We start from the raw sequence: 12,640 nt of genomic DNA, 5'->3' as shown, positions 1-12,640 counted from the left end.
CAATGTTTATTTTTATTTTTTAGTCATTTAGCAGACACTCTTATCCAGAGCGACTTACAGTTAGTGAGTGCATACATTTTTCATACTGGCCCCCCGTGGGATGTTAAGAGGATACAGAATACAGATGAAATTAGATGACTTTCTGAGAGTCAATACTGTGAGTGAATAGGAGGGCCAAAAGAACCACACAGAGAAACCCACTAAAGGAGCGTTGTATCTAATGTTTCACTCTGTATGCAGGCTCTCCTCTTGGTATTCAATCATTTAGGTCATACAACGATCAGCGGAGTGAATCATTATCTCTGTTCTATCATTACCATTGCTGGGCTGGCACATGGCTGGTTAGACATGAACCTGCTGAGGTTAAGCAAGATGATTGTCTTATAGTGTGTGTGTGTGTATATTTTTGTGTGGCTGAGCACGTACAGTAGCAATCAAAGGTTTGGACACACCTACTCATTCAAGGGTTTTTCTTTATTTTTACATTGTAGAATAATATTGAAAACATCAAAACTATGACATGTAGTAACCAAAAAAGTGTTAAACAAATCTAAATATATTTTATACTTGAGATTCTTTAAAGTAGCCACCCTTTGCCTTGATGACAGCTTTATACACTCTTGGCATTCTCTCAACCAGCTTCACCTGGAATGCTTTTCCAACAGTCTTGAAGGAGTTCCCACATATGCTGAGCACTTGTTGGCTGCTTTTCCTTCACTCTGCCGTCCGACTCATCCCAAACCATCTCAATTCGACCATGAAGGCCTGATTCACACAGTCCCCTCTGAACAGTTGATGTTAAGATGTGTCTGTTAATTGAACTCTGTGAAGCATTTATTTGGGCTGCAATTTCTGAGGCTGGTAACTCTAATGAACTTATCCTCTGCAGCAGAGGTAACTCTGGGTCTTCCATTCCTGTGGCGGTCCTCATGAGAGCCAGTTTCATCATAGCGCTTGATGGTTTTTGCGACTGCACTTGAAGAAACGTTCAAAGTTCTTGACATTTTCCGGATTGACTGAACATCATGTCTAAAGTAATGGACTGTCGTTTCTCTTTGCTTATTTGAGCTGTTCTTGCCATAATATGGACTTGGTCTTTTAGCAAATAGGGCTATGTTCTGTATACCCCCTACCTTGTCACAACACAACTGATTGGCTCAAACGCATTAAGGAAAGAAATTCCACAAATTAACTTTTAAGGCGGCACACCTGTTAATTGAAATGCATTCCAGGTGAGTACCTCATGAAGCTGGATGAGAGAATGCCAAGAGTGTGCAAAGCTGTCATCAAGGCAAAGGGTGGCTATTTGAAGAATCTCAAGCATAAAATATATTTTGATTTGTTTAACACTTTTTTGGTTATTTCATAGTTTTGATGTCTTCACTATTATTCTACAATGTAAAACATTTTTAAAATAAAGAAAAACCCTTGAATGAGTAGGTGTGTCCAAACCTTTGACTGGTAGTGTATGTGTCTAAGGATGCATGTGTGTTTGTATAAGGGGGTGTGTGGGTATGTGTAAGCACATAGAGAGACTAAGTCACGGGCTAACCGTGTAAGGCAACATCCATTCATCAACATGGAGGGGCTGTGTGTTGATATGAAACAGTAACAGCTCAGCTCTAATGGAATGTGTGTGTGTGCAGGGTAATCAGTAACAGAGAGCCTGTTGACTCAGAGCTAGCTAGTCTCTTACAGAAATTCACCAGACAGGCAGGTGGAGGTGGAATTGTGAAAACTGAAGACAAATAGAATGTACACACACACAGCTGCCCCCCTCCCTTGCCCACCACCTGCCCAGTGAGTACTGTCCCTTGCCACCCAGTAGAGTCATTACCAGTGAGTAATGATGTGGGCAGTGGAGGCTGAGTTGGGACTGTTACACAGAGTGCAGGCAAACACACTGACAGGCCCAGAGCTAAAAGCTTTTTTAATTTCTCTCCACTGTTTATCCCCCGGTTCCCCCTGGCCCTGTACATATGTTTTACCTAGAAGAGACTGTCTTGCCTCACTGTTAATAACCTGCTACAGACGCACTGTACCATGCCTTTTAGACGTGTCCCAAATGGCATCCTATTCACTATAGAGCCCTATGGGCCCTAGTCAAAATAAGTGCACTACATAGGGAATAGGGTGCTATTTGGGACACAGCTTAGAGTTAAACCACCCGGTCAAGCCACAGAGGAGGTTCTGCATGTCGTGTTGTCTCGTCAGAGATGGGAAACCTGGGCTGTAAAGATAAGGGGAGATAGAGACTGAGTAAGTGTGAAGAACCAGAGCCTTCACCACAGAGAGTGTGTAGATTGTGAGGGGAGGCACTTAGGGTGTTGGGAGAGAGACAGAATGAGACCATAGGTCGTAACAGTCATGGAATGGGGTTTCAACTATGAGTTATACACACAGTGAGGTAATCCAAATGAAAAGGTTACATTGATGATGTGTCTGAATGCAAATTCTGTCGAGAAGGAAGTGTTGGATAAGACCAGCTAATAAGCAACCAATGGCTATGATTCTATAGATACAATGACTATGTGCATAGTTTGAGAGGTGCTGGAATCCTTTGTACTATCAGAGGTCTGAATGAGAAAAGCTGCATGCAGATGATTTCACAGCAGCAGCTCTCTAGAGACATCAAGATGAGCTCTGTGTGACAGACCTATTTTAGCTTTCTGACAATGCAGCAAATTACAGTCACGGGAAAAACAGTTTTCTCCTAGAATGAGAAGAACTATTGGATTTGAGATTTCTCTATGACAGAGGATGATTGCGTGCCATATGTTACATTCTGAGTAACTCCAAATATACAGAGCCAGATAATGTCAGACTCACATGCAAACACAGGCCTGTCCTTACCTGGGTGGTAGGGGTCCACACAGCGCTGCACAGCAGTTGGTGAAAATGTTTCCGTGGCTGTAGGGGTTATAATTGTCTTTCCCTTTTTTAGACGACCACAACCCTTTTATCTGAAACAGAAAAAGCCACAGTCAGAGCAGTACACGAGGGGTTAAAAACATCTTTGTATTTAAAAGGGAAGATCAATTTTCTCAGACTTTTGTCCGGGGGAACATTCGGTTCCTTCTGTATGTGTGTCTGTAATGTCCCAGGCAGCTCTACAGTGGTGAGTGATGAGGCAAACTGCCTGGAAATAAATGAGATCAGACTCAGATCTGGCTGTCTTCCACTAAACTCAACCATCCACTAGAGGAAAAACACAAACTGCTGCCTGGGTTTAGTAGTGTCTGTGTAATCTGGTAGGAGACAGGAGAAGGCTGGGGGTTTAGTAGTGTCTGTGTAATCTGGTAGGAGACAGGAGAAGGCTGGGGGTTTAGTAGTGTCTGTGTAATCTGGTAGGAGACAGGAGAAGGCTGGGGGTTTAGTAGTGTCTGTGTAATCTGGTAGGAGACAGGAGAAGGCTGGGGGTTTAGTAGTGTCTGTGTAATCTGGTAGGAGACAGGAGAAGGCTGGGGGTTTAGTAGTGTCTGTGTAATCTGGTAGGGAGACAGGAGAAGGCTGGGGGGTTTAGTAGTGTCTGTGTAATCTGGTAGGAGACAGGAGAAGGCTGGGGGGTTTAGTAGTGTCTGTGTAATCTGGTAGGAGACAGGAGAAGGCTGGGGGTTTAGTAGTGTCTGTGTAATCTGGTAGGAGACAGGAGAAGGCTGGGGGTTTAGTAGTGTCTGTGTAATCTGGTAGGAGACAGGAGAAGGCTGGGGGTTTAGTAGTGTCTGTGTAATCTGGTAGGAGACAGGAGAAGGCTGGGGGTTTAGTAGTGTCTGTGTAATCTGGTAGGAGACAGGAGAAGGATGGGGGTTTAGTAGTGTCTGTGTAATCTGGTAGGAGACAGGAGAAGGCTGGGGGTTTAGTAGTGTCTGTGTAATCTGGTAGGAGACAGGAGAAGGATGGGGGTTTAGTAGTGTCTGTGTAATCTGGTAGGAGACAGGAGAAGGCTGGGGGTTTAGTAGTGTCTGTGTAATCTGGTAGGAGACAGGAGAAGGATGGGGGTTTAGTAGTGTCTGTGTAATCTGGTAGGAGACAGGAGAAGGCTGGGGGTTTAGTAGTGTCTGTGTAATCTGGTAGGAGACAGGAGAAGGATGGGGGTTTAGTAGTGTCTGTGTAATCTGGTAGGAGACAGGAGAAGGATGGGAGTACGGATGAACCCTGCAGGTACTGGATGTCTTACACATGAGAACTTCAGCAATTTAAGAGAAATCCAGTTAAACACTTACCAATCCTCTTAACTCGTGAAGCAGAGAGAGAGTGTGTGTACATGTACTCACATCTTCGTTTGTGGTCTGGTTGGAGCTGATCAGGTATGTGTGGAACCCAGACAGCCCCACTATGGACCAGATAGAGAAGAAACACACCACCACCTCCAGCACAGTGACCAAAGGGTTAAGGAAAATCTGACACACACACAGTCAATATGCTACAGCTCAGTAACAGGTGCATGGTATTGAAACAAGTTTGCTTCAAACCCTCTCCTTGCCCCAACCTGGGCTCGAACCAGGGACCCTCTGAACACACGAAGCATCATTACCTATCACTCATGCAAGGGGTAAATATACTTCAAGGTCTCAGAGCGAGTGACATCACCAATTGAAACGCTACAGGCGCGCACAGCTAACTAGCTAGCCATTTCACACCGGTTACGCTCTCTTATTGACAGACAGAGACAAACACACATCCGCTCTCCCTCCCTCACATACACACATCAAACACACAGAGCAGAAGAAAGGACATGTATACACATAGTACTAACAGCAGTAATGCCTGTCCTTTCTCTAGCTAGCCTGGCCCTCTGTTCATTTGGTAGTACAGTGGAACAGTGGTCTCAAAGAACAGGAGCAGCAGGATCGGAATCGGGATCAGAATCAGGAGCAGCGGCAGATCAGTGTTAGGGCTGGGCGATATGGCCAAAAGATGGCAGTATTTTTTTTCACATTTCTGACGATATTTTATGTTTTTTGAATAATAAGTCCTAAATTTGCTGGTGCGTGATCCTAGGGTGGCAACACATATATTAAGTGATTTTGATGGGTCTTTCTCCATAGTTTTTTTTATACTGTTCAACTAACTTAAACCAACAATTTCTGCATTTTCATCCATTTCTGCATTTCCTGAACTCATTTGAGATAATTTCCACACTGCCACGTAGGGCTGCGTGATATGGGCAAAATAATCTAGGCCTTGTGTTTTTATTATTTTTGTTTGTTTGTATTTTACCCACTTTTTCTCCCCAATTTCGATCTCCCCAAGGTCGAGTCATGCGTCCTCCGAAACATGACCTGCCAAACCGCGCTTCTTAACACCCGCCCGCTTAACCCGGAAGCCAGCCGCATCAATGTGTCGGAGGAAACACCGTTCAACTGACGACCGAGCCAAGTAAAGCCCCCCCAGCCAAACCCTCCCCTAACCTGGACGACGCTGGGCTAATTGTGCGCTGCCCTATGGGACTCCCGATCACAGACGGTTGTGATACAGCCCGGGATCGAACCCGAGTCTGTAGTGACACCTCTAGCACTGCAATGCAGAGCCTTAGACCGCTGCGCCACTCGGGAGGCCCTAGGCCTTATTTTTTACCAAATGTTGCAATTGCGATATGACTCACAATTTAGATCAAAACACTTGGGTGAACTATTGGAATCATGGAAATAGAATGCTTATTCCAATTCTATAGTTAGAATATAATAGTGGGCACTTCGAATACAGTGTTTGACATGACACCAAATGAAAATGCCAGGGAGGAGTAATTGTGACAGGTTAGGAACCAAAGTGTTGGTCAGTGTTTCCTAGGGGTCCCTATAATATTTGGCTACATTAAATGTTCTCTTAGCTACTTTATGGTTTCCCGGACACAGATTAAGCCTAGTCTACTCTATGTAGCTAACATATTCATATAGCTTTATGTAGCTAACATATTCATATAGCTTTATGTAGCTAACATATTCATGCTATGCCTATTCCTCTTTGATTTAGAAGATACTATTGCACAAACACAATGCTGATTTAGGCCTACACCATTACTGCTATCAGGCTGTATAGCTAGCTACGTTTACTCTGACTCAGAACATTTATTAGCTAGCCAGCTAAATAGCGTTAGCGGCTAACGTGATTCAGCCACAACTTGCTAAGAAAAGACAAACTGTTTGCAGATGTAAGAAACACAAACTAATAGTGTAATTATAGAACGCTTGTGAATTTATATTAAGAAGCAAAGGAACAGCATCGTTGTCATCAACATTGCTGCATTCATCATGCAGACTGAACGCAAGTGTCTCGTGGTTGAGCAACAACAAATGCGCTCCTTGAGTGACAGGGGGCAGGACTAGGTCTGTGTGGAAAGCGGCATGGAGAGAGAGAGAGAGAGAGAGAGAGAGAGAGAGAGAGATGACTCAAGTAGCGGAGTAAACTTTAAAATGGACGTTACAAACGGTGTATCACATTTAACAAACTAAACATTCAAATACCGTTATAGAAGGTAAAGTAAAAACCCAAAATCGGTCTGTGCATCTATACCGGTATATTGTAAAATAGGGTATACTGCCCAGCCCTAATCCGAGTGAGAGGAGTTATGCAAAAGTGCTTCCCCTGGACTGCTGCTACTACTGTCATTCTGTCCTGACTCCTGAGCCAGCCTTGCATACACACACAGCCACCAGAATATATACACTAAAAGAAAAGAGACAACACACACGTACACACCACACACAAACGTACACACACACGGGCAGGACAGAGTTAATCCAACTACTGTCTCCTCCATGATGACTTTCTGCCCCTTCTGCGGTCTCTCAAGGACAAGCAAAGGATGTCATCATTCACATACAGGAGACTGGTGAGATAGATGTTATCAGACCTCATTCCCCTGCCTGCCTTTTTAAAGCGCTGAGATGCTGTACAACATTGGGCTGCTGTGTTATCAGCTGAACCTGCCACGTGGTTCCTCACCAGAGGGCCTGACGTGCTTCTTATCTCCCTAAGAGAGGAGAGAGCAGCAGCTGCAGCATGCCTACAGACAAATGAAGCCCTACAGTCAGAGATACAGACACTCACACATCAAGCAGCCTGGCTGGCAGATTATAGATTACCCTAGGGCCGGGTCGTTGAAATGGAGAATACAGTCTACAGTTGTCTGGGAGATGAGGGGTGACTAGCGACACACTAGTAGAGGTTACAGAGAAATCATAGAAGAGTTCCATGTTGAGGATTTGCACTTTTGTTGCTGAAAACTGAAAAGCATTCTAATAAATAAAAAATAAATCTATTGTAATAACTATTTGATCTATGCAGAAAAAAATTGCCTGGCCGTAAAATAAAAGCAAAACTACTGTTCCTCTGCAGTTGTACAGAGACTATGGGTTGGCTAGCAGCTAGCTTCTAGTAGACGTTTGAATAGTAGTGGCCACAGGGTCAGCCACAGGGTCAGCCACAGGGTCAGCCACAGGGTCAGCCACAGGGTCAGCCACAGGGTCAGCCTCTTCACCCCAGGCGGCTGTCAACCTCTCGGAGGACACAACAAGACAAATCCTGCTGTTTGGAACACAACACCACTGAGAGAGGGAGGGAGGGAGGGAGATAGGATTGAGAGAGAGAGATACTGTACAGAGAGATAGAGACAATTTAGATGGAGAGGGAGGGAGGGAGCCACATAGAGGCCAAGTTGAGACAGCATTCATGCACAGCAGAGCTGAGGAACAGAACAGGTCACAGCATGGAAGAGGCAGGGACTGGTAGGAGAAGGGAGAAGAGAGGAAACACACAACTTGCATCCATCACACCATTGTGAGAAAGGATATCTGGCAGGAGTGTCTTTGAGTGCGTTGAGGAACCCTTCTCGATGGGATCCTGCAGTGAGAGACAAGAGGAGAGAGTTTAATAACAGTTAAACATTCGAAATAATCTAAAACTTCAATCAGAAAAAAACCTTTAGACTGAGTGAGGTGAAAGGTCAGCTGCAGAGCTTGGCTTTGAATGGAGCTAAGCCAGATGTACTGTAGGCTGCTAGGGGATCGAGCCCAATACCCTCAAAGCTGACAACATACAACAATACCAGTTGGAAGGTCAAAATACCATGGCACCTACAATATATCTGACACTATGTTAGGGAGTGAGAGCCCTTCTCAAAAAGAGACAACATCGTTAGTCTACAGCGAAATGTTTTGACTAATAGGCTAGGATTATGAGAGCAGCAGAAGGGAACCTGTCTGTATTGGCACCCAAGATGATGATAAGCCTTCAGAGTATAAAGTGGCTTCCAGCTCTCCCTGTGCTGTGTATAGGCCTACACAGAATAATGCAGGGCGGATTGGATATCATACACCATAAACACTTAGTAGCTTTTCTATTCAGTCAGCAAGTTTATGCTGAAGCTGAGCAAGACAGAGCGCACCCACTTTAATTGCCATTCCATTTTAACTGCCATCTGGGATACAGGATAGAGAGAGTGGAGGAGAAGGAGCACAATCCAATACGGCCGTCTTGCCTAATTCAGTCACCAGAGACATTGATCTCTGTGCTGCTCGTCTCATCCATAAAAGTGACAGGTGTTTCTCGCTAGGTGCCCTTCACAGCTACTCTGAGAGGACTACTGTAATTATATGGGCTGTACAGGAGAGAGGCTCGTTAACCTTGTTATAGTGACGTGGGCCGACTCAATCTAACACTTTGTAAACAGAGCAGACTTCTCTTCAGAAGGAGATTAGAATGTATATTTCGCCCACAAAGTCAAATTCAAGAGAAGGATACAAAAGGAGATCAACTGAAGAGAGAATTCTCTGTTGGTTCATTTGTGACTTTCGTTCTTTTCTCCATTTGTTTTCCCAGCTCAGCAGTCATCCATCCACTCTCCCTCACCCACACACAGACTCTACTATCTGCTCACTCTGGGGGGGATGGTAAGGAGCCAGAATACTGCTGGGCTTCACAACGCCCGCCCACTTAGAGCCTGCTGGCTAGCTGCTCTGACACAACCAGAACCAGGAGGAAGAGGTGTATATGGGTTACTTACGTAAGATGACATGTGTGATGACGAAGGCGAAGATGAAGATTGTGAGGAAGGAAAGGGAGAGGATGAACATGTAGAAGAAACGGTAGTTCCTCTTCCCAACACAGTTCCCCACCCAGGGACAGTGGTGGTCAAAACGCTCTGCGGAGGGAGAGAGAGAGAGAAACTCGCATTAAAGACACATTAAGCAAGCGCAATGATGCTTGGGAGAGAGAGATACACAGCGAGAAAGGGGGAGGGTGCAGAGAGAGAGAGAGAGAGAGAGAGAGAGAGAGAGAGAGAGAGAGAGAGAGAGAGAGAGAGAGAGAGAGAGAGAGAGAGAGAGAGGGAGGAGAGAGAGAGAGAGAGAGGGAGAGAGAGAGAGAGAGAGAGAGAGAGAGAGACAGAGACAGAGACAGAGACAGAGAGAATGACAGAGACAGAAAGAATAAGCTGTAGCTGGAATTTTTATATTGAGCGTACTAGAGCTTTGAGACACTGCCTACCCGCCAGCGAGAGGAAGCTGGCTACAGTCAGGTAAAAACGCTGGTAGAGGCATTACATTTACATTTTAGTCATTTAGCAGACGCTCTTATCCAGAGCGACTTACAGTTAGTGAGTGCATACATTATTTTTTTACTTTTAATACTGGCCCCCCCGTGGGAATCGAACCCACAACCCTAGCGTTGCAAACAACATGCTCTACCAACTGAGCTACATCCCTGCCGGCCATTCCCTCCCCTACCCTGGACGACGCTGGGCCAATTGTGCGCCGCCCCATGGGTCTCCCGGTCGCGGCCGGCTACGACAGAGCCTGGATGCCTCTGAAATACAGCAGTGCATTCAAAGACACACAGTATGTAAGCCACACCCACACACAGTTCACTGTTTCCACCTTGATAGCAAATTAAAGGTTGCTATTTTTAGGTAAAGTGCCTGTCCCTGGGGTGGGTGGGTAGGCGGGCGCGCGCACACACACACACAGCAGTGTGCCTTCTTGGTACCTTAACCACACTCTTACCTAAACCACCCTGGCAGAATGTGAACTGTGATTATAATGGAAATTATCCATATTCCACATTACATCTAAATTACAGGAAGTGAGCCTTCCCTTTGAGCCCTGGCATGATTAGCTACTGTTTCAGACTGCTGCTGCTGTCTATTCAGTAGGTCTGTGAATGAGTGGTACTGTGGGCACATGGATAATAGCATCCTGAGAGACCTCCATTAGGGACTTGTGTGACTGTGTGAGGACTTGGAGCTGACAGGAGGCAAATGACCACTATAGTAGAGTCAAGTGTGCCAGTACTGTTACCATGTAGATTGCTTCAGACACCACTCAGTACTGTTACCATGTAGACTGCTTCAGACACCACTCAGTACTGTTACCAGGCAGATTGCTTCAGACACCACTCAGTACTGTTACCATGTAGATTGCTTCAGACACCACTCAGTACTGTTACCATGTAGACTGCTTCAGACACCACTCAGTACTGTTACCAGGCAGATTGCTTCAGACACCACTCAGTACTGTTACCAGGCAGATTGCTTCAGACACCACTCAGTACTGTTACCATGTAGACTGCTTCAGACACCACTCAGTACTGTTACCAGGCAGATTGCTTCAGACACCACTCAGTACTGTTACCATGTAGACTGCTTCAGACACCACTCAGTACTGTTACCAGGCAGATTGCTTCAGACACCACTCAGTACTGTTACCATGTAGACTGCTTCAGACACCACTCAGTACTGTTACCAGGCAGATTGCTTCAGACACCACTCAGTACTGTTACCATGTAGACTGCTTCAGACACCACTCAGTACTGTTACCATGTAGATTGCTTCAGACACCACTCAGTACTGTTACCAGGCAGATTGCTTCAGACACCACTCAGTACTGTTACCATGTAGATTGCTTCAGACACCACTCAGTACTGTTACCAGGCAGATTGCTTCAGACACCACTCAGTACTGTTACCATGTAGATTGCTTCAGACACCACTCAGTACTGTTACCATGTAGACTGCTTCAGACACCACTCAGTACTGTTACCAGGCAGATTGCTTCAGACACCACTCAGTACTGTTACCAGGCAGATTGCTTCAGACACCACTCAGTACTGTTACCATGTAGACTGCTTCAGACACCACTCAGTACTGTTACCAGGCAGATTGCTTCAGACACCACTCAGTACTGTTACCATGTAGACTGCTTCAGACACCACTCAGTACTGTTACCAGGCAGATTGCTTCAGACACCACTCAGTACTGTTACCATGTAGACTGCTTCAGACACCACTCAGTACTGTTACCAGGCAGATTGCTTCAGACACCACTCAGTACTGTTACCAGGCAGATTGCTTCAGACACCACTCAGTACTGTTACCAGGCAGATTGCTTCAGACACCACTCAGTACTGTTACCATGTAGACTGCTTCAGACACCACTCAGTACTGTTACCAGGCAGATTGCTTCAGACACCACTCAGTACTGTTACCAGGCAGATTGCTTCAGACACCACTCAGTACTGTTACCATGTAGACTGCTTCAGACACCACTCAGTACTGTTACCAGGCAGATTGCTTCAGACACCACTCAGTACTGTTACCATGTAGACTGCTTCAGACACCACTCAGTACTGTTACCATGTAGACTGCTTCAGACACCACTCAGTACTGTTACCAGGCAGATTGCTTCAGACACCACTCAGTACTGTTACCAGGCAGATTGCTTCAGACACCACTCAGTACTGTTACCATGTAGACTGCTTCAGACACCACTCAGTACTGTTAACAGGCAGATTGCTTCAGACACCACTCAGTACTGTTACCAGGCAGATTGCTTCAGACACCACTCAGTACTGTTACCATGTAGACTGCTTCAGACACCACTCTTTCAATATAAATAAAAGACTGAGAAGGGCAAAAAAGAAATGGTGGCTTTGATGTTTGGTGATGAGGCTGTGTGCGCACACAAGCGTGTGTCTGTGTGCACGTCTGTGTGTGTGTGTTATGAATCTCACAAAGCCAGATTTCAGTCTCAGAGAACCTAATGTCAGGATTCAGTTCTGGCAACATGCCTCCAAGATATGCCTGGGCATGCATGAATACAATACAATACAATACAAGGTGCATTTCGGAGCTTAGCTTTAAAATGTTGTGAAAACAATCGATATTTGGAACACTATCCAAATACACAGCTTTGGGATATTTGCCATTTAAATCTCCATGCTAGGAGCTATGTCAAGATAATCAAGAATGTGCATGCTGTATGAGGGAGCTGGGAGAGGAGCTTAAGGAAGAGAAAAGTAAACAGAGAATGTTATGAGTAGGGCTGTGACCGTCATGGAATTTTGGATGAAGGTTATTTTTCAGCCAAATGACTGCGATCACCGTTCTAATCGTTTGAATAGCAAAAAACAAACAAAAAAACAAGCACATTTTATCCTCTTCTCAGCTCTTCTCCGCTCCTGACTACATGTGCTGCTGCAGGGAGACGCGCTGCCTAGGCAACCGAAGGCACCTAGCTGAAACAAGGAGCAACAAAGTTTAATCACGTTGTAAAGAGTCCATGACACGGAAGGGATGATATGGAGGAGAGGAGATAAGGAGTTGGCAGGGCGGAGGTGTATGTTTCATGATGAACTACTCATGGTGTG

At 45.3% G+C, this 12,640-nt stretch overlaps 1 protein-coding gene across 5 annotated transcripts in view; it reads right to left on the bottom strand.

The window, feature by feature from the left end:
- LOC121539158 (palmitoyltransferase ZDHHC14) overlaps window positions 1–12,640 on the bottom strand; it is a 111,419-nt gene that overhangs the window by 11,454 nt on the left and 87,325 nt on the right. For all 5 annotated transcript variants that reach the window (XM_041847452.2, XM_041847451.2, XM_041847454.2 and 2 more), the window contains 4 exons: window positions 9,005–9,142; window positions 7,794–7,842; window positions 4,275–4,377; window positions 2,854–2,963 (listed from right to left, as the gene is read on the bottom strand). In XM_041847452.2, coding sequence (XP_041703386.1) covers window positions 2,854–2,963; window positions 4,275–4,377; window positions 7,794–7,842; window positions 9,005–9,142 — 400 coding nt within the window. The remainder of the gene's footprint in view (window positions 1–2,853; window positions 2,964–4,274; window positions 4,378–7,793; window positions 7,843–9,004; window positions 9,143–12,640) is intronic.

This window comes from Coregonus clupeaformis, chromosome 25 (assembly GCF_020615455.1).
Source record: "Coregonus clupeaformis isolate EN_2021a chromosome 25, ASM2061545v1, whole genome shotgun sequence".
NCBI lineage: Eukaryota > Metazoa > Chordata > Actinopteri > Salmoniformes > Salmonidae > Coregonus > Coregonus clupeaformis.
Note: the sequence above shows the minus strand (reverse complement) of the source record. Positions and strands in the feature narration are given on the sequence as shown.